Source organism: Sciurus vulgaris (genome assembly GCF_902686455.1).
Source record: "Sciurus vulgaris genome assembly, chromosome: 8".
Taxonomy (NCBI): domain Eukaryota; kingdom Metazoa; phylum Chordata; class Mammalia; order Rodentia; family Sciuridae; genus Sciurus; species Sciurus vulgaris.
In genome coordinates, this window is record NC_136468.1 from 17,244,841 (window position 1) to 17,269,469 (window position 24,629).

The 24,629-nt window shown below is 38.5% G+C and overlaps 1 protein-coding gene across 1 annotated transcript in view; it reads right to left on the reverse strand.

Moving 5' to 3' along the window:
- Positions 1 to 3,436: 3,436 nt before the first annotated feature.
- Positions 3,437 to 24,629, reverse strand: part of AKR1D1 (aldo-keto reductase family 1 member D1) — a 35,360-nt gene continuing 14,167 nt past the window's right edge. The window contains exons 4-9 of the mRNA XM_079150139.1: positions 14,196 to 14,273; positions 9,180 to 9,302; positions 7,768 to 7,877; positions 6,924 to 7,089; positions 4,490 to 4,572; positions 3,437 to 3,765 (exon numbers count right to left, since the gene is read on the reverse strand). Of these exons, the coding sequence (XP_079006265.1) occupies positions 3,723 to 3,765; positions 4,490 to 4,572; positions 6,924 to 7,089; positions 7,768 to 7,877; positions 9,180 to 9,302; positions 14,196 to 14,273 (603 nt within the window). The 3' untranslated portion in view covers positions 3,437 to 3,722. The remainder of the gene's footprint in view (positions 3,766 to 4,489; positions 4,573 to 6,923; positions 7,090 to 7,767; positions 7,878 to 9,179; positions 9,303 to 14,195; positions 14,274 to 24,629) is intronic.

Below are 24,629 nucleotides of genomic sequence, written 5' to 3' on the forward strand. Positions count from 1 at the left end.
TTCCTCCTAAGTATTGAACCTGTTGATGGCATAATTAAGCTTTCTTCTTTGAGATCTTATAACCCCTGTCAGCTAAGAAGTTTAGGAGCTCTGTAATGGCCATTTGATATTCTTCCCAGGTGGAGGCATATAAAAGGATGTCACCAACATATTGGAGAACAATTTTAGATGTTTTATCTCTGAATTTTGCTAAGTTCTTAGCTATGGTTTGGCCGAACAGGTGAGGGCTATTGCCAAACCCTTGAGGCAACACTTTCTAGGTTAATCGAGATCCACTATTTGGTTCCTTAAAGGTCAACAGAAATTGTGATGGAGAGTCCAGGGCATACAGAAAAAGGCATCTTTTAAATCTAACATCATAAGACTGGGTAAGATACTGAAATTCCTTAATGAGTTTGCAGAGTTGAAGGTGAAGGAGCCTAGCTGCTTCTTTATCTGGGAAAAATTGGAGAGTGAGAAAGGAACACGGACTCTGATCACTCCCTCTACACTGGCCACCTCCAGCAGAGGAATTAGAACATTTTTGCAGGATCAAGTGGCAGGAGAACTGGGTGGACTGGGTGGGGTGGGGACGGAGAATCAGAAACAGAATGCAGCAAAGGAGATGGAAGAACAGGGGCTGAAGTACAGTCCGAAGACATGGAACATCATCTCTGCCCCTCTCCTGGCCTCTCCTGATAATGTGTTATCATTTTAAAACGTGTTTTACTCAGTTTTTTCCATTGCTGTGACCAAAATATCTGACAAGCATAATAAGAGGAGGAAAAGTTTACCTGGGGGCTCACAGTTTCAGAGGTCTTAGTTCAAGGATGGTCAGCCCCATGGCTCTGGGCCCAAGGTGAGGCAGAGCATCATGGCAGAAGGGTTGAGAAAAGAACACGGGGACTTGGCACCAGGAAGCAGAGAGAGAGAGCTCTGCTCAACAAGGACAAAATATACACCCCAGGGACCCACCTCTTCTAGTCACCCATTACCTGCCTACATTACCACCCAGTTCATCCCTACTGGGGGATTAATGCACTGATTGGGTTAAGGTTCTCATAACCCAATCATTTCATCTCTTGCATTGTCTCCTACCTGAGCTTTTGGGAGCACCTGATCTAAACCATAACAGAATGACAATGCCTGAGCACAGCCTTTCTGGAGAACACTCAGGGGTAAGAAGATAAAAGAAACATTCTGTGTGCTGGGGCAGGAAGTCCTTGCCGTTCTTGTCCAGAGTATTTTCATGACCCAGTAAGCACAGTCACTTCTAGTCTTCTCCTTTTCCAGGCAGATTACATCACTATTTATGTATTAGGCTCCATAGCTGATCAGAGACCATTGATTAGAAACACTGAATTGAAAAAAACATTTCTTTGGGGTTGAAGAAGTCCCCAAGAAGGTCTTTCTGGATATTAACATCTGGCCTCCGCAAAGCATTGACTAATTCAGGCCGTTCTTACTGTGGATGTCTGGGGGAGAGTAGAAATGCTTACTAAAGGTTGATGTGTTAGTTTGTAGGGCAGCCATAACCGAGTAGCACCAGCCAGTGTCTTAAACAACAGAAATCTGTTGTTTCATAGTTCTGGAAGCTGGAACTCTGAGATCCAGGTATCAGCAAGTTGTTTCCTTTTGAAGGAGAATCTGCCCCACGCCTCTTGCCAATTTCTGGTGTTTGCTGGCAATGTTTTCTGTTCCTTGGCATGGAAACACTACCCCAATCTCTGCCTTCCTCCTCACATAGCACCTCCCTGTGTGTAGTCTGTGTCCAAGTTTCCCTCTTTTATGAGGACATCAGTCCTATGGTTTAGGGCTCACGCTTCTGTAATCGGACCCTATTTTCCAATGGGGTCACATTCTGAGGTCCTGGAGGCTGGAACTTCAACATCTAAATTTGGGGAACAGGGGCTACAATTCATCCCATAACAGAGGAACAGCTTGAGCAAGAAGAGGGTGGGGGAGAACCAAGATGCAGAAGTCCAGGTCAGGTTGGCCTTCTTTCTGGACTTCTCTATTTTCCATCTACTACTCTTTTCCCTCCATCTCTGCTATGACCAAGAAGGAATTTCCCACCTCCAAATTTTAGCATTTTTTTCCCCTGAAATATGCTGGGACTCTTTCTCAATGCTTGTCTTTTAAAATGATGCACGGGTGTTGTCTCTATTCCTACCCCCACAGCAACCCCCTTGGAGGATTTTGAAGGGTCAGGACAACAGGGGGGAGGCCTCAAGCTTTCTCTTCTTTCATCATGTACCCCCATGATGAGGAACACCACCAAAGCCTTGTAATTTACATGGATTCCGATGAGTCTTTCCCTTCTCCTTTCTGAGAAATAGAACAGGGATTCATTTGGTGAAACAAATCATCACACTTTATTTCTTGTGAACAAAACATTTTCTAGAGAAAGCACTGTTAACATTGGAATCGTTGAAAACAATGTGAATAGATCAAACTTTTTAAAGTGATAATTTCTCAGAAATATGTCTCTTTAGATTGTTGAATTTTATCTACAATCAACTGATCATGGAAAAACAAGTTTTGCAGAACTATCTAAAAGTTTTTTGAAAGTGACCCAATGGGAATGAATAAAATGTATTTCTGTAGTTGACTTGAAAATAGGTACTTCTCTATAGCTGAGTTCTAATAATCTTATGCACTTGTTAAAAACTTACATACAGTAAAATTATCAGTGTTCTTTTAAACTGGCTACTGTTTCAAAATTCAAATTATTATCCGAATAATCCTCTTAAGGTCTTAAGAATAATAATTTTATAAGGTCTCATCTTCCAGTGTTTTCTAAGCCTCCTTTAAAAATTCCTTCTTTTAAAATACCTTTCTTCTGACTGTTTTCTAGTAGTGGGCTTATTGGTGAATGTTGGTTGTTTCAAGTCACTTCACACAATGGTGGGTGCATGATGAACTAGAGTAATGGTAAGACACAGCTGAATTACCAGGTATGTGGGTGCGGGGCCCTGTAAGGTTGTATGGGGAACCAGTAACTATCTATCCTTAAAACTAACTGACAGCTAAACAGGCACACACTGCATGGAAATAAACAATAACAACAAAATCATCAAGACTCTGCTGACAACTGTGCTTAATAAAATCTATGTTTAGGCTTTTCTACGTTTCTCCTTTATCTACTCAATATGCAGGAAATCACTTCCTTGTTAATAATGCATGAGCCAAGGGCTAGGGACGCAGCTCAGGGGCAGAGCACTTGTCTAGCATAGCGGCCCTAAGTTCGATCCTCAGCACTGCAAAAACAAACAAAATAATAGCAAAAGTACTGCTGTGTGTTCTTCTCTTAGTTGTGCCTGTATTACAATCAGTGCCAGACCATCAGGCCATTGCTGCCGCCTGGCACATGCCAACTCCCACCTCTCCGCTGTCCTGTTATTGGGTCTAAGAACTCAGACTTACTTTGGATAATGCCCATATTCATGTGTTGTCTCTATATGTCACCTTCGAAGTATTTTCTAAAGTCTAATGTTTTTCATCTGGAACCTAGAAGATACTGATCTAAAACTATGCTGGCAGATAACTCTTAGTAATTAGTAATTATTTCAGGAGATTTAAAGATTTTTCTTCACAGCTAAGGTCACAAAAGGTAAGTGTGGAACGCTTCCATCATTACATCATCGGGGGACAGGGAAACCCCTTTCATTTCCATGACCAGGAAACACCAGCCCCGGGCGCTGACACGCGTGAGAGTAAAATCCAGGGGGGCCTCTCCGAAGTCAGTATTCGTCATGAAAGGGGTACTCCGGGTGATCACACCACCTGCCAAAACACCACCAAAGGAAAATGGAAAACTCAGCAGCACGACCGTGAGAATCCCAAGATCTCCCCCACCTCCTGCGTTCGCTTGTTTCTCTCCCTCCTCTTGCCTCCCTTCCCCACCGGCCAGCACCCTTACCTGGGGCTCTGGACAGCACCTGGGTATGAGAGTGCGTGTGTGCAGGGGTGGGGTGTGGAAAGACTGGCTGCCACCACATCAGCCTTCCACTCGGAAGCGAAGCACAGCGCCGAGCTGGCATGCAGAGTGTTACTATTACCGGCCCACGTGCTATGGTTTGGATGTGAGGTGTCCCCAGAAAGCTCACTGTGAGACAGCGCAAGAAGGTTCAGAGGAGAAGCGATTGGGTCGTGAGAGTCTTAACCCAATCCGTGAATTAATCCCCTGATGGGGATTAACTGAGTGGTAATTGAGGGTGGGTAGGGTGTGGCTGGAGGAGGGGGGAATTGGGGACATGGCTTTGTACATTAGGAATGAATTCTCCTGGAGGTGCCAAGTCTGCCATGTCCTAACCTGTCACTGGATGGCATCGTGTTCCAGGAAGCCGGGAGTATTTCACCACAGTGTTTAATATTCAGAATGTGCTGCCCAGTCTTTACCCTGGTGCTTTCCATGAACAAAGGTCAGGGCTCCTAGGAACCTTGTTGATTGACACTTAACAATCCCCTACCGAGGGCCGGTGCCAGATTCGTGATCCCCAGAACTTACATGAGCAGTTCCACGAAGCGGACATTTGTATTCAAGGCTTCGATGCTCTTCATTTCTTCTTCAGTGAGAGAAAAGTCAAAGATCTGAAATAATGAAAACGAAGGAACATTCTTTAAAATTTTTTTTTTCAAAAGAACATTCTTGAAGGTAGTCGTGGGTCAGGCTTGGATCAGGGAGTAGAGCCATCAGTGGCGTCCCTTCAGAGGTGGACAAGCATCTTGGTGGATGTCTGAGTTGGGCTAGTGTTGGGGGCCACCCATTCGCGTGGGGCTGGACATTCTGCTCTGCTCTTTGTCTTTGAGACAGTCACACTGAGGACATCTTATGACAAATTGCAAGTGAGCTGAAACAACACATATTTAAGAAATCTGAAATTTCAAATGTGAAGAATTCTATTTCCATATATGATGCTGAATTTTTTATTATGGACTACTGCCTTCTTACGCTTTTCTTTTAAAAAAATTTTTTCTAGTCTCTAAAATCGCCTGTTTTTAAACTTTTGACTTGCTTTATCTTTGAAATGCTTTCTCTCCTCATTGTTAACATCTCTTCTACTTTTTAATACTAATTATTTTTTCTTAGTTTTATCCTTTTTTTTGCACTCTGGTTTTATAATTGTCCTTCATTAGCATTTTATATTTTATTTTTGCTTATTTTATAACACTTTATCTGTTTATAATTTTTTCCTACTCTTTAACTTCCTATTTTAACATATTTAATGATTCATAAATTTAAATTATGTAAATAGTACACAAACACGTATGCTTTTCTGGTAGATACACAGTTAAAGTAATAGATATGGAATAAAAAGGGAAATGTCCTCTTGTCACTGACACCCTCTTATTTCTCCTCCTGTATATTCCTCGCAGATATTAAGCACATTAGGAAGAAAATGGTAGTTAACCCAGAATATATCTTTATTATTCTATAACTTTTCTGTATTTATATAATGTCAGTGATATTAGTGGTCTTTTTAAATCAAAATGTGATGTTATTGATTTAATCACTTTTCATAGCGTGTATGTAACATGAAATTGTTCCTCCATGGATCATTTCCAAGAGCTTTTTACAAGGAATGTTTTTCTTTGAGTATGCATCATCAAAGTATTAGAATTTATAAGAGAGTGGAAAGAATAAAAACTTACATAGTATAAAACATCATGAATGAACTAATCACTTAAAAAATGAGTCCTTATTCAAACTTCCTTTTTGCTTCACCAATAGGTCAGCCTTTCTCTCCTGTGAAATGCCAGGAAGTCTAATAGCAAGGTGAAGACAGTCTAGTAAAGACGCAGGAGTTCATGAAATCAGTGGGTGTGATTTGGGAGATTTATTCTAATTATTATAGGCACGCTCTTTCAAAATAACGGTCTGGAGCCGTTTCAAATCTACTTGGGAGATATAACAAAAGAATATGACTTGGGGAAAAAAACTCAAGGACTAAGAATCCTTTTCAGATAAAGGCCTTCAAAAGCCCTGTCTTTATGATCATTCCACAAAAGCCTTTGAGAAATGTGGGATGTCATACTGTGTTTTCACATAATTTTAAAGCATATTTTGAAACATCAACACTTGATTCACTTTGTTTCTTCTAGGATTCAGCGTACATATGCAATTGGAAGCTAAATTTTGTTGAGAATAAAATAAGCACACTTACTTTCATAAATTTTGGTTCCAATTTTAAGATAAACTGCCAAATTCTCCCTCTTTGCATTATTTCTCTGTACTGTTTTTCCTTGTCTAATGTGGATTGAGTTTTTTCAATGGTCCTTTCTTCATTTGCTCTCATCTTAAGTGAATGGGGATCTCATATTACAAAACTCAACTCCTGATATTCTCCTCAGTACCTGCATCTCATATAGTTTTCTACAACAGGTAATGTTTCAAGAAGGAGAGGTATCAGCTATATTAAATTTGGTGGAAAGGTCTGGTAGGACAAGGACTGGGAGCTAACTATGAGATCTAGCCAGGAGGAGGTCCCTGAACCCTGATCAGCTCTGTTGCTCTTGGATGGTTAGGGTAAAATCTAACTGTAAGGGTCTAAGAGATGCTAAGGGAAGCAAATTGAAGGCAACCAGAAGAGATTTCTCTTCCAAGGGGTTTGCTTTTTAAGTGAAAAGAGAAGTGAACATTTCTAGAGAAGAAAGTGAGTCTACATTGGATTTTGTTTTTTGTTTTTAAATTTGTTTGTTTTAGTTATACACGGCAGTAGCATCTATTTTGATGTATTTATACAAACATAGGATTTTGTTTTTTAAGATTGGAGGTTACAGCTTGTTTGTTGGTGGGCGTTATACAATAGAGAGGAATCATTGATAACACAGGGGAGGGGGACATATGAAATTGAGATTATGGGGGAGTTCGTGGGTGTTAGTAATTATAATTTTCAACAGACATAACTATCTTTCCACATTTATGAAAGCAACTCTCTTACCTGAAAGTTTTCTTTGATCCTTTCAGGGTTAAAACTTTTAGGAATGACAACCACCCCTCGCTGGATGTTGAAACGCAAAGCAATCTGCGCTGCTGTCTTGCTGTACTTTTTCCCCAGTGAGTTTAGAAGTACATCATGCAACAAAGGTGGAGAAGATACGTTCACCCTTAAAAAGAATCAAAACATGCATGTTCGCCAGGATGAGGAGAACCAATAGTTCATCGTCACCTTTCCTGCCTCTCCATTCACCTGGTTGCTTATCAGGACACTTGAGGTGACTTGTAAGGATGCCTCTGAGCATGAAGAACTCACTGAAGGAAGAGCTACAGTCAGCATGGGGAGACCAAGAGAGGCAAGGTGATGGAGCTGACTTTTGGAGGATAAACTCATATTTTTTCAATAAGTCTTAGCTGGATTAGCAGTAGACATATAGGGAAAAGCAAGAAGACTGGAACAGAAGAAAAAGAGGCACAACTCTTGGAATCCACCTAGAAAAAATCCTTACACATCGAAGAGAAGTGCTGCCACTGAATCCAGAGATCCAAAAATTCAAAAATTTCAGAACATGGCAGTGGAAACTCATCGAATAATAATTGAAGTGACATTTATTGAGCACTTCATACTTGTCAAGCACCGATAATTTCATATATTGAATATAATCAACTCTTAAAACATCTCAGTGAGGAAGATATTATTAACTCTAATTCATTTATATGGAAAAGCAGTTGAAAAGGTGGTTACTTTCTTCAGATTACTCAGCCGTCTTCCAGTGAAGTGGCTCCCATAGGCTCCATACTCTCCACCCACGGAAACACTTCCTGAAGAGACGTGCAGATTTACTTACCAAAGTGGATTCCTAGAGGTCCCCAGAGGGCTGTAAGCAACAACAACGATGTCATGTTGTTGACAAAATTTCAAGAGTTTTGGTTGGGTGAAGTAGGGGTGGCACTCGATCTAGGTGGTTGCACAAGAGATCAGAGCACAGAATTAGGGCCTCATCATTTAATGTAGTACTACCTAGTTTTAAGAAAATATTCTTCAGTGAAATCCATTTTAATAATACAATCCCTGCATCCTGTATATTGCATTCTGTATCTGGGTCTTTTCCCTAAATCTCATATTCATTTCTCTTTTCCTCAAAAATAACTCCAGAACATAGTTTGGCAAGGTTTCACATACTATGGACATCTCATAAATAATCATCCCCCTAGTTTTTCATATTATGTTATTGATAATTTTTTTTTTCATTACTAATGTTTTTTACAGCTCTTGATACACGTGGTCAAATCTCTTTCCAGTAAGGCTGAACCAACTGGCACTTGTCAGGACTCTATCACTTTGTTCAGCATTATAATAAAATAGAAAACAAAAGTTTTGCTGCTATAACACAGTCCAAGATCATTAAATGAAAATTTCTCTAATTAATAGTGAGTTGAGCATTTTTCATATTTACCAGTCTTCTAATTAGTCTTCTGTGGGTTTCTGCATTTTTTCTGTTGAGCCTTAATGTTTTTTTTCTTGAAGATGGTTTTCACTAGACTTTGAATTCAGAAGAATATGAACCCTATATATTTAAAACTACATAATTATTTTTGTTTACTCTGTTTCTAGTGTTTTTAGAGTTTGGCATTTAAACAGATCAGTTTTATTTATGATTTTTCCATGGCTTCTCTTTGTATCAATAGCTCCAAAGAACTAAAAAACTTTAGTTGTATTTACAAATGATTTCCACTTTTTTTTAAAACTCCTGACCAAAGGGATGTTAATTTGGGAGTGTAATAGGAGGGAAAGTTCTGTGTTTATTTCTATACATCTAGCCATTTTCTCCCCACACCATCAACTAAAGACTTCAGCCCTCAACCATTGGTTTGCACTACTTTTACATTGAGTTTTGATTATACTTTAGCCTGTTTCTAAATATTCGTTATCTCCATTTATTTGTATTCTGGCTCTTGCACCACCTCAAATTGTTTTAAGTACACATGTTAGTGTTAATATCCGGCAAGTCTTATTTCACCCCCATTGCTTTTCCTCTTCAAAACCATTTTTGTTTACTTTCGCCTTGATTTGAACATGCAAATCTTTTTTCACAAGGACCTAAATTGAGAGAAATGAGAAGATTTGCCCCAGGTCTTCTAATGAGATCCTGTGGAGCCACCAGAAGACTTCCTGACCCATAGTCCAGGCCTCCTCTTGTTACTTAAATACTCTATGGGGGTCCCCCCTCCAGCCCCAGGGGAAGCTGTTTGGTTGTACCTGGTTGCTGACTGGCTTGTACTTGAGTCCTGGTTTGTTCAGGATGAGCTCCAGCTGCCGGCGGTTAAAATTGGAGACCCCGAGGGATTTCGCCAAGCCAGCGTCTTTGCAAGCTTCCAAGGCCTGAAGGGTAAATGCAAGGAGGTCATGAACGAAACCTCACAAGAAGCAAGGATGAATACTTGTAATGCCAACCGTAAATTATTTAGACAGGAAAACAGAGTAGGTAGGTTAACACCTGTTCTGTGAAGGAAAAAATAAAAGCGGTGGAGAAAGGACTCTGATTGAATGAGTTTGGAAAATGTGCTATCCTGTACTTTCTGCTCTGTCTTGACAATGCATACCAGCATGTCAGTCATGATCTATTTCTTGACATCTGTTGAGAGTGTCTCTGTGACACAGTACATGATAAATTTTTATCAATGTTCTAGTGTGTGTGGCAAACATAAGTTTTCCTACGTTTGAATGCAAACTCTCTCTCTCGTAGATACATGTCCGTATACACAGATACACACATTATATCTAAAATTAGGTCTAGTTTGGCTTCTCAGTAATTTAAAGGAATATGTCAGAAGCCTCCCATTAATACTAGTAAGACTTGTCAATGTCTTTCAGCATTCTATCAATTCTTTTGCTTTATATATTTTGAAGATATTTTGTTTGGTATGTATGTGTTTAAAATTATATATCTTCTCAGTAAATGGATTTTTTATCTCTATGTATAACTCCTTCTATCACTATTAATATTGTTTTTGATTTTTAATTCTGTTATCTGATATTAACATAACTGCATCAACTTTCTTCTAAGTATTTGACAGTATTTCTCTCCCATCTTTTAAGTTTTGACTTTCACACACCTTTCTACTTTTGTGCCTTGTTTTAATTTTAATCTGTCAATCCTTGTCTTTTTCTTTCATTTCTTGTCTTTTAGTAGGACTTTCCTTCTTAATTTCTTATTCCACTTTATCTCACTTCTTCTGTTTCTTTTCAATTCTTACCTTTAAAAAGTACATTCGTGTACATATAATTTTTTTCTTAACAAAGGCAGGATTTAGCATGTCTACACTTTTTTGCTTTTTGGTACTAGGGATTGAAGCCAGGGGCACTTAACCACTGAGCCACATCTCCAGGAGTTTTTATATTTTATTTTGAGACAGGGTCTCTCTAAGTTGCTTAGGTCCTCACTAAGTTGCTGAGGCTGGTTTTGTTCTCACTATCCTCCTGCCTCAGCCTCCCAAGCCACTGGGATTATAGGCATGCGACACCACATCTGGTCACATTTCTTGATGTACCCCCAACATCTGTGATGTTAATAGTGAGACTTTAATTGTAGTTTATTATGAGTATATTTTCCTCATACTATTTGATCTTAACTATGTTATGTATATTAAATACTTTTTAGGTTTAATTTGATCACTTTCGATTTATACATTTCTTGAAGTATCTCTTAGATTATTACTCCTAATGATTTTCTTTTACTTTTTTTTCTATTAGTTTTTTGTTGGGTTTGGTATGTAACAAAATTTCTGAGCACATGTATGATTTGAAGCTACTTTTATCATGCATCATTTTTGTCTTATAGTTTGGATATAAAAGTGCAAAGACAGTGGTCTTTATTCTCCAACACTTTGAAAATGCTACTTTATTTTTTAATTTTCAATCCAGTGATGCTGGTAATAAAACAAAACAGATCAAAACAAAACTCACAACAAATTCATTTTATGTGTTCTTTCTCTCTGGAAACTTCTAATTGAAAAAAAAAATTGACCAATTACAATTGATATACAATAAACTAAACATATTTGAAGCATGTGTTTTGATGAATTATATGGATGCACCAGTAAAATTACCACTACCCTCAAGAATCTGAACACCTCCAGTAGAATGCTGATAAATAGTTGTTTAACAACTACCTGTGGGTGGGGAGAAGCACCATTTTTTAGTGTTTGTCAATTTTTGTGGTCTAACTATTCACATTAGATGGCAGTCAGTCTAACAGGACACCACCCATATTGGAGTTAGGAGGATTTTCACAATAAGTTCTTGCAAACTGGTGTGAACCAGTTTCAGTACACCACTGAAAAGATGATCCCTCTTGCACTGAACTGCCCTAGCCTGTCTGAAACTCCTTTGACCATATACCTATTTGGGTCTATTTTAGCATACCCTGCTCTGTTTCATTGAGTGTCCATGCATCTTTATGCTAATATGTCACTGCCATGATTACTGTAGTTGTATCACAAATTCTCAAAATCAATCAGTATAAATCATCCAAATTTATCCCTCCTTTTTTTCTTCCAACTTGTTCAGCCATTTTGGATTATTTGCACTTCCGTATAAATTTTAGAATTAGCTTTTCAATTTAAATTTTGACTTGGGTTGCATCAAATCTTCATATGAATTTGGAATAATTAATATCTTAACCATATTGAGTATCAAGGGATTGTATGCTCCTCCATTCATTTAGATTCTTTTATTTCTCTCAGCAACATATTGTAGTGTTGACTGTAAAGGTCTTGTAATTATTTTGTTAAATTTATCTCTAAATATTTAATATTTTTTAAAATTCGATTTCTGATTGCGAGGATATGAACACATAGATTTTGTTTCCTTTTTGTCTTACGGGTTATTTTCATGTATGCTTCCAAATATTTGGCATTTTTTTCAAACATTCTTTATTGATTTCAAATTTAATTCCAATTACATAAGACAGTGCACTTTGCATAATTAGAATATTTTAAAACATTGAGATTTATTTTATTTCTCAGAAAATGGCCTGTCTTGTTAAATGCTCCACGTGCACTTAAAAAGTAGCATTCTGTTATATCATCTCCCAAGTAGCTGGGATTACAGACATGCACTAACACAACAAGTTTTGTGTCTTTTTACTTAAATAAATTACTTGTAGAAAGTATAGTAGCATTTGGTTTTAATCCATTTTGACAACCTCTGCCTTTAACTGGGATGCTTAGACAATCTACATATTCTGTGATGACTGATATCACGTATATCTCTCATCTTGCTATTTATTTTCTGTTTTCCCATCTGTTCGTTTTCCCTCTTCTTTTCCTGCCTTCTCCTGGGTTAGTTTTCATTATTTGATTTTTGCCTCCTTCATTGGCTTGTTTGCAATAGTCTGGAAGTTTTAACATTTTCTCCTTAAGTCTGATATTCTGAAATTTCACCACACTGCACCTAGGTGTGTGTTTCCATATCTTTCCTTGTTCGTACACAGGATTCATTTAATATCCTTTTGTTAAATTCAACTATTACCCTTTTTTCCTTTTTTCTTAGATTTCCATTATGTGGATATTGGAAATTCTATTTTGTTGTTTGCGTCCCTTAGCATTTCTCTTTAAAATGCTTTTCTTCTCCTTTTCTTCTTCATGTTGGGATATGTCCTCATTCTTATCCTTTAATTTAATACATTTTTTTTTCTTAGCTGGGCTCTGTGGCACACACTTATAATCCCAGCTACTCCGGAGGTGGAGGCAGAAGGATATTAAGTTCAAGGTCAGCTTCAGTAACTTAATGAGATGCTGTCTCTGCATGAATGAATTAATGAATGAATAAATAAATAAATAGAGTCTGGGGATGTAGCTCAGTGTTAGAGCATCTCTGGGTTCAACCTCCAGTACAAATAAATAAATAAATAAATATTTTTCTTAAGTGTTTTTCTTATCAATATCCATTCTACTATTTATCCCAATCTATCTCATTGTTTTGTTTTTATTTTTCTAATTATTATTTTTGCTCACTTAAAAATGTTTCCTTGTTCTTTTTTCCCTCACATTGCTAATGTCTTTTCTTATATCCTTTAATATATTAATTGGCTAACTTAAAAGTTCTTGGTTTGCTGCTTTATGTTGGGATCTGTAATTAAAACATTATTTCCTTGTGAAATAGTGCCTTGTCATTTTGAGCTGTGAGCTCCTCTTCTCATGGGGATGTAGCTATTCTGTCAGGCAGTCCCTTGGATGGGAACACCAGACTCCAAAGCCGATCAGCAATAGTGAGGACCAGAGTGAACATATATATGGTCTCCTGAATGGACAGTTCCAGGTACCAGAAAACCTACTTAGTGCCTCCTGAATGCACAAAACAGCTTTGAGGTTCAGATCTTCAACTGTTACTTCCCAGAGAAAGTGTGTAGAAAGATATATTCAATGTAATTCATGTAATTATATTGTCATGCAATTTCCCAACCCTTGGAGTTTGGAATGGTGCATTTGTGTGTGTAAAAAATATAGCCAGAGATCAGTTAAAAAACATGTTTTTCTCAGCTTCTGACCAGTGCAGAGCTTGATGCTGATCTGATTTGATTCCTGGACCCTTGAAGGTGAGTGCTAAGTTTCTGCATGTGGTAGGCAGGCCTTGTTTGTCCCCAGGCTACGCCAGAGGAGAAGAAAGTGCAAAGGAAACTCCACAACTCTCTCCTCTCTGTATTATCCTCTTGCTGCTTGTTGGGTCACCTTATGTCTAGTCATGGCCTCCCCCCTGCCTGGTAAACAAGCCAGGTCAAAGTGTCCCTCCTATCTCCATGAATTCAAAACTCTTGTTTTCCTAGATTTCCCCACTTTAGTGATCTTGGAGAAGGAGCCAATAACTTGTCCAAAAGTAGAATTAGAATTATTTTTCAGCTTCGATATATCATTTTGCTTCTTTGAGACATGAGAGTATTAATTTTTTTCAATTCAGTTTTTTAGATGTGCATGTCTCGTTTACACATTTTTAGTTGCTGTTACATTAGAACGTATCTCCTTTGCTTTTTTTCCTACTTCCACACCATCCTTTTCCCCTTCCTTGGCATTCTTTTCTTCAACAAAACAAAACTCAGAATTATTCAGCACCCAGAAATGGAGATTTCATATGTCTGTACTTAGGGTTAGAAATACCTGCTCTGACGGCTACTTTCCATTGAGAGGAGAGGCTGCTGTTCACCATAAACCCAACAGAAACAATCAGATCACAGCCTGAAAATGTAGTCTCTTAAAAGAAGGAGCCATGTGAACATACCTCCCAAGTGGCCTGCAGATCTGACTTGTGGTACAACCATTTGCCATTCTCATCGACAGGATACACTTCATCTCCAGGCTGCAACGAAGCAACATACAACGCAACAGAATATTATCCATTTTATTCGTATCTGGGAAATAAAATTAGGGAATACGAGTTCTCAATATACCAATATAAACTGGCCCTGGGAAAGCAATTCAAGTTGACTTATTTATATATAAATACATAGTGAATATTATGTATAATTATACAAAATGAAAAATGATGATTCTCTAATTATAATTGTAAAATAAGTACAGGATTAAAGCATATTATAGTATATCATCATCGTGTTGTATTGGGACTTCAAGATGACAGATTACAGGCATCCGCTTGCTTCTCCATGAGATAAACGAAGGACAACAGGTGGGTAGCTGCTTACTGAGGTGGGTGACTGTGGGAATTCAACAAAAGAGAGAAAGAGAACTGGAGGAACCCAGCGATGTTGGATAATAGGCGCTGGGCGACATGCTTATCACACAGCAACAGGTCAGGGGAAACGGAAATACCCACTCAAGGGTGTGGATGGGGAAAACGAGAGCTCTGTGAGCCCGGAATTCAGCACCATGCAGACATATGGTAAAAGCAGAAAAGAGGCCTGGGAACTGCACAGTGAGTGGGCGCTGGAGGAGTTCTCTGCACTTCTCGGTAGTACATTCTTATGGAGTTGAGCTGGGAACTACTTGAGAAGAGTCCTGCTGAGTTTATTGCTCTGGGAATAAGGGGCTGCTGCCCTGGAACCTGTGGGGATTTTACCATATCCTGATGGAAAGAATGGGAGTGTGTGTGTGTGTGTGTGTGTGTGTGTGTGTGTGTGTGTGAGAGAGAGAGAGAGAGAGGGAGGGAGAGAGAGAGAGAGGGAGAGAGAGAGGGAGGGAGAGAGAGAGAGAGAGAGAGAGAGGGGGAGAGGGAGGGAGAGGGAGGGAGAGACTCTTTCCCTTCATTCTGTCCACAGGGCACACAGCATAAGACCTGGAGAAGCTTTGATTGGCACAGATAGTGATTATCCACTCTCTCCCCGTCAAGTGCCTTGGAGAAGATTTTTATTTTTGTGTGTGTACCTTTATTTCTCTTTAATTTTTAATTACTTTCTTCCTCTTTCCCCCTTCCCTTTGTTTTTAACTTTTTTCTTCTGTTTTGTATTTTTTTCTTAAATGTAAATGTAAAATTAAAAATTTTAATTTTATTCTGTATATTTCCTCTTTCTCTCTCTTGCGCTCTCTCTCTCTCTCTCTCTCTCTCTCTCTCTCTCTCTCTCTCTCTCTCTCTCTCTCTCTCTCTCTGTCTCGGTACCAGGTGTGCTTAACCACTGAGTCACTTCCCCAGCCCTTTTTAATATTTTATCTAAAGACAGGGTCTTGCTGAGTTTCTTAGAGCCTTGCTAAGTTGCTGAAGCTGACTTTGAACTGGAAATCCTCCTGCCTCAGCCTCTAGAGCTGCTGGGATTACAGGCATGCCACCGTGCCTGACCCTGTTGTTATTTTTGTTGCTACTGCTGTTGTTGTTTTTGTGCTTTTATTTTTAAATATTTATTTACTTATTGTGCACATGTTAAGTTCTACCACTGACTCCAGCCCGGTGGAGAGTAATTGCACCTAGCTCTCGTGATGACCTCGTCCCAGTTGAACCTTGGGAGATAATTAAAGAACAGAGAGGACAAAATGCCCAGCCAAAGACCCATCCCCAAGTGGGCACAGCTATGGGGGTCTGGACGGTCACCCCCACAGTAACAGGAGAGAGAAAGAGCACTACTTTTGTGAGCAGGGTACCTATGAGAGGACTCAGCATTTGTTACCACCACACCCTGTCAGACTGCACAAGACTGGAGGTGAGTGCCACAGAGGGGGAGCTGTGATCTTAGTCCTCGGTTGTCATGAAACACCAGGAACTGTGCTAGTGATTAAACAGGATAAAAGTTCCCGGTCCTTCACTGGGATTGGAGCAGCCAGTATCGAAATCTCTTTCAAGTAACAGCCAATGTCAGTGGTGTCTGTGGAGATTGCCACTACCTGAAGGGGGTTTCTACTCTCACTGTAGGGGATAATCGCAGAGGGTACACCCCATATACTCTGCTGTCTGTACTATATCTGCCTTAATTACACCGGGACCCCACTCTTACAGGACCTACAGAGCAAGTGGGCCATTCGGCGGGCTCTGATACAGTGTGTGTTTTGCCAAAATTCACTAATCACAGCCCAAAAAGTCACAAGGAGATTACACTACAAAGTCCATTTGAACTTCAAGTCAACACTGTACAAGAAACCAATATCCTAAGACATATCGCCAAGAGAAGACCACTTTCTAGGAAGGCTCTCAATAGAAGAAGAGATATCCATTCCAACAGATGCACAAATGTCATCATAGAAATACAAGAAATAGGAAAAAAATAGGCAATATGGCACCTCACATATTTCATACTTCTTAGTAGTAGGTTCTAGAAATATCAAAGTGGGTGAATAATGGATAAAGGATTCAAAAGAATGATTTCTAAAAAGCTCAATGAATTTCAAGAGAATACAGATACACAATTGAAGAGAATGCAGAATGTGAATGAGAAATTCAGAAAAGAGAGATTTTGAAAAAGAATCAAACAGAAATCTTATAAATGTAAAGCTTGATAAGTCAGATAAAAAAAAAAAAAACTTTGTTGAAAGCCTCACCAACTTATTAGATCAAGTGGAAGAAAGAACTCAAAGACCAATCTGATGATATAGGACATTCAGACAGAAATAAAGAAAAAATAATAAAGAATTAACAAATCCTACAAGATCTTTGGAACATCATTCACAAATCAAATATCTGCATCATCAGCATACTTGAGGGAAAAAGTTACAGGCTGAAGGCAAAAAAACAACACAAAACCCTGTTCAATGAAATAATAGAAAATTTCCCAAATCTTGGGACAGGCCTGGACATCCAGGTATAGAAGGCATTTAGAACCCCAAACAGACATGATCATAAAAGAGCCTCTCCATAACCTATTATAGTTAAATTGCCAAAAGTATAGGACAAAGAATGAATGTTAAAATCTTCAAAAGAGGAGCATCAAGTCACATTTTTCCAAAGCATTTTAGTATTTTACCTTTTTACCCAAGAGTACACTTCACAGCATCAAGAAAATGCCATCCTGATCACGTATAGTTATCACACATTATCCATGAGGGAAAAAATGGTGATGATAACATAAGTTGATGAATTACCCATATAACTTCTTAAAGTTGTCCATTTAGTACTTTAAAAAACTCAACCTTTATCACAAACTAGCTCTCCTGTCATACCATTATAGTTCTTTTTTTTATTTGCATTTCCCTCAATTCCTTTTTTAATTTGTTCTAATTAGTTATACATGACAACAGAATATATTTTGACACATAAATGGATCATTCTTCTGGTTGTACATGATGTAGGATTATACCAGTTATATAATCATATATACACATAGGGTCATAATGTCCAATTCATTCTATTATCCTTCCTAACCCTATACTCACTCCCCTCCCTTCACTCCCTTCTGTCTAATCCAAAGTACTCTTTTCTTCCCTAGCCTTGCCCTACCCCTTATTGTGAATTAGCATCCACATATCAGAGGAAACATTCAGCCTTTGGTTCTTTGGGATTGACTTAGTTCTCTTAGCATAATATTCTTCAGTTCCATCCATGTACCAGCAAATGCCATCATTTTATTCTTCTGTAGGCTGAGTAATATTCCATTGCATATATATATCACAGTTTCTTTATCCATTCATCTGTTGAAGTGTACCTAGGTTGGTTTCATAGCGCAACTATTATAAATTGAGCTGCTATAAACATTGATGTGGCTACATCACTGTAGTATGCTGATTTTAAGTCCTTTGGGTATAAACCGAGGAGTGGGATAACTGGGTCAAATGGTGCTTTCATTCCAAGTTTTCTGAGGAATCTCCATACTGCTTTCCATAATGGTTGCACCAATTTGCAGTCCTACCAGTAATGTAGGAGTGTACCTTTTTCCCCATGTCCTCACCAGCATTTATTATTCCTTGTATTCTTGATAATTCCAATTTTGACTGGAGTGGGATGAAATCTTAGAATAGTTTTGTTTGCCTTTCTCTAAGTCCTAGTGAGCATTTTTTCATATATTTATTTATTGATTGTATTTCTTCTTTTGTGAAGTGTCTATTCAGATCCTTAGCTCATTTATTGATTGGATTATTTGTCAAGTCACATTAGAATGTTTGTCCAAGACAAACATTAGAATACCAGCAGATTTCTCAGAAGAAATTCTAAAGGCCAGGAGGAAATGGAATGATGCATTTCAAGTCCTGTAAGAAAATAACTGCCAAGAGAAAGCTTTTTATAACTGGGATAGATTCAAACTAAAAAGCTTTCTCTCAGCAAAGGAAACTATCAGCAATGTGAAAAGAGAGCCTACAGAGTGGAACAATATCTTTGCCACTCATACGTTGGATAGAGCACTAATTTCCAGAATATATAAAGAACTCAAAAAACTCTACACGAAGAATACAAATAACCCAATCAACAAATGGGCTAAGGATATGAACAGACACTTCACAGAAGAAGATCTACAAGCAATCAACAAACATATAAAAAAAAGTTCACCATCTTTAGTAATAAGAGAAATGCAAATCAAAACTACCCTAAGATTCCATCTCACCCCAATCAGAATGGCGATTATCAAGAATACAAGCAACAATAGGTGTTGGAGAGGATGTGGGGGAAAAGGTACACTCATACATTGCTGGTGGGGCTGCACACTTTCCACACTCTGGAAAGCAGTGTGGAGATTCCTTAGAAAACTTGGAATGGAACCACCATTTGACCCAGCTATCCCACTCCGTGGCCTATATCCAAAGGACTTAAGAGCAGCATATAAACAGCGATGCAGCCACATCGATGTTCATAGCTGCTCAATTCACAATAGCCAGATTGTGGAACCAACTTAGATGCCCTCCAATTGATGAATGGATAAAGAAACTGTGGTATATATATACAATGGAATATTACTGAGTCATAAAGAAAAATAAAATTATGGCATTTGCAGGCAAATGGATGAAATTGGAGAATATCATGCTGAGATAAGCCAATCCCCCAAAAACAAAGGATGAATGATCTCACTGATAAGCAGATGATGATACATAAAGGGGGGTGGGAGGGAGGCAAGAATAGAGGAAGGACGGACTATATAGAGGAAAAAGAGGATTGGGGGGGGGTGGGGGGAAGGAAAAATAACAGAATGAATCAGACATCATTACCCTATATAAATGTATGATACACAAATGGCATGCCTCTACTTCATGAGAAACAAGTTGTACCCCATTTGTTTACAATAAAAAAAAAAAAAAACTGCCAACCAGCTGTGCTATGCCCAGCAAGATCATCTTTCAGAATTAAAGATTAATTAAGGACCTTCCAAGACAAGGATAATCTAAGAGAATTCATGATTACTAGATTGGCTTTTCAAAGATACTTAAGAAAATCCTATACCCAGAGGAAGAAGAAAGATAGACACAATCATGAAAGCACACAAAAGAATAAATCTCACTAGAAGAGTAGACACACAAATGAAAAATAGGAAAGAATCAGACACTATCAATGCAGTAACCATCAAACTCCTAAGACGAATAAGAAATAAGTAACAAAGATTATTCAAAACCAGATGATAAACAGCAGAAAGATGGGAGCTAGTACAAACTTTGTAATAACCCAGACTGTAAAGGACTTAATTCTCCAACTAAAAGACACAAACTGGTTGAATGGATTAAAAAACAAGACCTAACAATGTGTTGCCTATAAGAAAATCACCTCACCTGCGAATACATACCCAAATGAAAGTGAAAGGATAGGAAAAGGTAAAATCAAATGGAATCCCAAAGCAAGAATGGCTATACTTACATCCGACAAAATTGACTTTAAAACAAAAACAGTTGGAAGAGGCAAAGAAAGTCACTATATTGTTCAATCAGACAATTCATCCAGAAGATATAACAAATATAAATGTATATGCACCAAATAGAGGGCACCTAGCTGAATGAAACAAACACTGTTGGACATAAAGGGAGAATCAGTCTCCAGTATAATAACAGTGGATGACTTAAATACCCTATTATCACCAATAGAACATCCAAACAAAAAACTCAATGAAGAAATATCATAGTTAAATTACACTATAGATCAAATGTTCTAAACAGGCATCTACAGAATGTTCTACCCAATAACTGCTCAATATACATTTTTTTCATCAGTACGTGTAGATTTTATCAAAATAGACCATCTGTTAGGCTACAAAGCAAGACTTAGCAAATTTTAAAAAATGGAAATAATTTCTTGCCTCCTATCTGATCACAGCGAAATGAAACTAGAAATCAACTACAAGATAAACCACAGGAATTATACACATACTTGGAGATTGAACAACACGCTATTGAACAAGCAGTGAATCACTGGAGAAATATGAGAGGAAATTAAAAAATTTCTAGAATCAAATGAAAATTGAAACACAGCATCAGTGCTTTCATTATAAAATAAAATAAAAGGTCTCAAATACATAACCTAATGACACATCTCAAGGTCTTAGAAAAATACAAACCCAAATCAGTAGAAGAAAAATCAGAGTAGAAAGAAGTAAAAGAGAAAATAAAGAACAATACAAAGGATCAATGAAATAAAGAGTTGGTTCTTTGAAAAGGTAAACAAAAATGACAAACCTTTAGATAAAGTAACCAAAAGAGAGAAGAATGGAGGAGGAACTTTGGATTACATGGAAGGAAATAAGAGGAGGGGTATGAAAAATGGTGGCATGAGACAGACATCATTACCCTATGTACATGTTTGATTACACAGATGGTATGAATCTACATCATGTACAACCATGGAAACTAAAACCAAAACAAAGTGAAATGAAAAGATGACCTGAAAGTAGAAGGGGGACTATAAGGACTAGAAAGGGGACCAGGATGAGGGGAGAGAGGACATCAAAGGAGGGTGGACATGATCAATCCATGATATGTGCATGTATGGGAATGTCTAAGTATAACCCAGTCATTTTTAGAAGTAACATGTTAATTTGAAATATATATGAATTACATTGTATTACACATATTACACATAATACATTCTACCTTTTGTGGCACTGCCTGGTAATTCTTTCATAGTCTCATTATCTCGCCTGGCATTCATTTTGAGTTGAATTAGTGTTTTTTTCTTTATTTAATGACATGTTATCCTTCTTAAGCCATGAACTTCTCTCTTAAAGAGAAAATTACACACACACATATATATATATAAAGGAGTGGCTGAGGATTAGGGCCATCAGTGGTTTGAGAGCCTATCCTTGTTAAAGTTCAAGGCAGCAGATTTCCTACTCTTCTAAAAACCAAAGATCATCACTAAGCATGAGTAGAAATTCTTCAGGTAAGAAAAGTGCAGCTGATGGCTGAAGGCTTTCTGAGTGTAAGGGAGCTGACAGCATGTGACTGCTCTGTTCTGACTTCCTGTCGATGGTGCTTTCCTTCCCCTCTTTGGGTCCACCAAGAGTTTAGTGTCTTCTTTTCTACCCTGTGTTTGATCCGAAGATCAACCTCTTTCTTTAGTTTTTGGATGATCCTCTTTTAACTAAGACTGACTATGGAGTGGAACACTGTCCTTCAGATTTCTTCTTTTGTGTTACAACTATAAAAGGAAACAAAGTCTTTGAAAAAGGATCTATGACTGTTTAGTAAAGAGGACCATGAGATCACCAACTGACATGACTTATAAGGTGGTGTTGAAAATTTCCAGATATTTAACAAAACAGTCCCAAACTCACTTCCTAGATGGACACAAAAATCTAAGGACAAGAAACCAATGTAAGGAAATATCATCCTTACCTCGTGTTATAGGCCCTTGCTTTTTGGAAGGGTCACCTCCCTCTGTGATACTGATTAGATTCACCATTGCTGTGACGATAGTCCAATAGCAGTGAAGTTCATCGTTTTTTTAACCACTTTTTATTCTATAGATATGTCCCACTGATAGAATACCAGATCAAATATTACATTTGTAATGTTGAAACTAATGAAATCTTTTCTTCCCCATGGCAAATGTCTTTTCTGGCCAATAACATAAGCCTTCACACTTTCTTTGGACCACATGCTTCATCACCATTATTTCATATTCTACCCCCTGATATCCCTCTACCTATTGAGCTATCCTCTTCTAACCCCTGACCTATTGAGCTCAGTCCCATAGCTCCCTATGGAGTTGTTTTATAAAAGTGATTGTTCTAGGTTCTGGGGATATCACGGTTGAGAAGACAACCAAGTTCCAGGTCTAATGGGAATTACATTCTAGTGTAGATAAAGATAATAACAAGCAAGATGAGCAAAAAAAGATTTTGGGCTAAAAAGGCTACCTGCATGATAGAGGATAATTTGAACAGAATGAATTTTGATAGAATATTTAGGGCAGGCCTCCTTTGTAAGATGACAATGAAACTGGATCTTGAAAGATTAGATGAAGACTGCTATAGGAAGACTCAGAAGAAAAGTCTAGGCAAATGAACCAACCCTGCTGACACATCGATCTTAGAATCCTAACTTCCAGGACTGTTTAAAAATAAATTTCTGTTGTTTAAGCTATCTAATTTGTAATACTTAAAAAAAAACATGGAAAACTAACACAATGAATATATGTGAGAACACACAAAACATATTAGGAGACTGCATAAGGAGTTGTCAGCTTCTGGTTACTCTGGTCTGAATGTTTGTAAGCTTCCAAAATTCACATATTGAAACCTGATCACCATTAGAAGACAGTCTTTGAAAAGTGATTAAGTCAGGAGGACTTTGCGCTTGTGAATGGGGCTCATTCCTTTATAAAGGAGGCTTCAAAGAGCTGCCCTGGGCCTTCCACCCCGTGAGGACAGGTAGACAGTGCTGTCCATAAGGAATGGGCCCTCTCCAGGTGCTGAATCTTCTGGCACCTTATCTTGGACTTCCTAGTGTCCATAACTGTGAGTAATAAGTTTCTCATGCTCGTAAGTTCCTTAGTCTAATGGATTTTGTGTTTGCAGCCCTTGTGGACTAAGATGGTAGCCCCATTTTTGCATATGCTCTGCTTTCACTACCCACAGCCAGTACCTACTTGAATCTGTTTGTCAGAAGACAGACCTCAGACTGCTAGCACCTGTGTGTTTCCTCATGTGGGATGTGCCCAGGAATTGAGATCCACCCGGGGCAACTCTTGACCTAGAGCTGCAGAGGTGTAAGTGTTGCTGTTCCTTAATTAAGTGATTCTGAGATATGGCTAAAACTCTGGCTAGAGGTTCCCGTGACCTTGAGTCAAAGTTGCTTTCTCTAGGACTTTTTCTGTCACACCTCTGCTTGACTTCTTTTATTTCTCACTCACATTTCCTCACTCCCCGCTCAGTGTTTCCTAGTAGCAGGTCATTATAACTAACTCACATACCTCCTCACTTCAGGTCTGCTTCTGGACTGGGCCAGAGCAGTAAGATGAAAATAAGAAAAGAGATTAATATATGAGCTAAGAGTGGAGCCAATCCTTTTAATGTTGGCTTGGAAATGAGGTGAAGTGGTGGCGGTAAGGGACAGAGAGAAATCAAAGATAATTCCTAAGTTCCTTGGCTGAATGATGGTAATCATTTCCTGAGGTTGGGGCTCAGGTTCAGAGGAATTGTTTAGGATTCTTTTCTTTCTTTCTTTCTTTCTTTCTTTTTTTCGGTAGTACTGGTTGAAACCAGGGGAGCTCTAGCACTGAGCTACCAAGCTACACCCACAGCCCTTTTTAAAGTTTTTGAAACAGGGCCTTGCTAAGTTGCCCAGACTGGTCTCAAACTTGCAATCCTCCTGCCTCTGCCTCCTGAGTTGCTGGGATGCCAGGTGTGCAGCACCATGCCCAGATTTGTTTTGATGTTTTGAGCAGTTTGGTTGTGGTTGCTTTCCTTCAGCACTGTATTGAATTTAGGGATGCTCACGAGGAAAGGGATCCACCACTGAATTACACCCTCAGTCTCCACTTGACTTTGAAATGACTATTAGACATTCAAGTGAGTATTTGAAGAGGCAATTGAACAGAGAAGCCTAGAGTTCAGAAAGAGCTCAAGGCTATAGGTTAAATTTGAGCTTCATCAGCCTGTAAATGGTCTTAAGGCTGTGTGATTGGGTGGAATCAATCTACAGAGAGCGGGCCTGGGTTCCATTCATGCCACCCAGAACATACACAGTCTCATCTGACCTTGGAAGCTAACAGTGTTGGTCCTGGGGAGAGAGTGAGGCCAGTAGGGCAAGACTAGTGAGGAAAGAGCAGTGGATATAACAACATTTGAAGGTTGGCAGAGGGTAGCTACCAAAGAATCATGAGAATGTATTATCATAGAGTTTGAAAGAAGAAAATATTTAA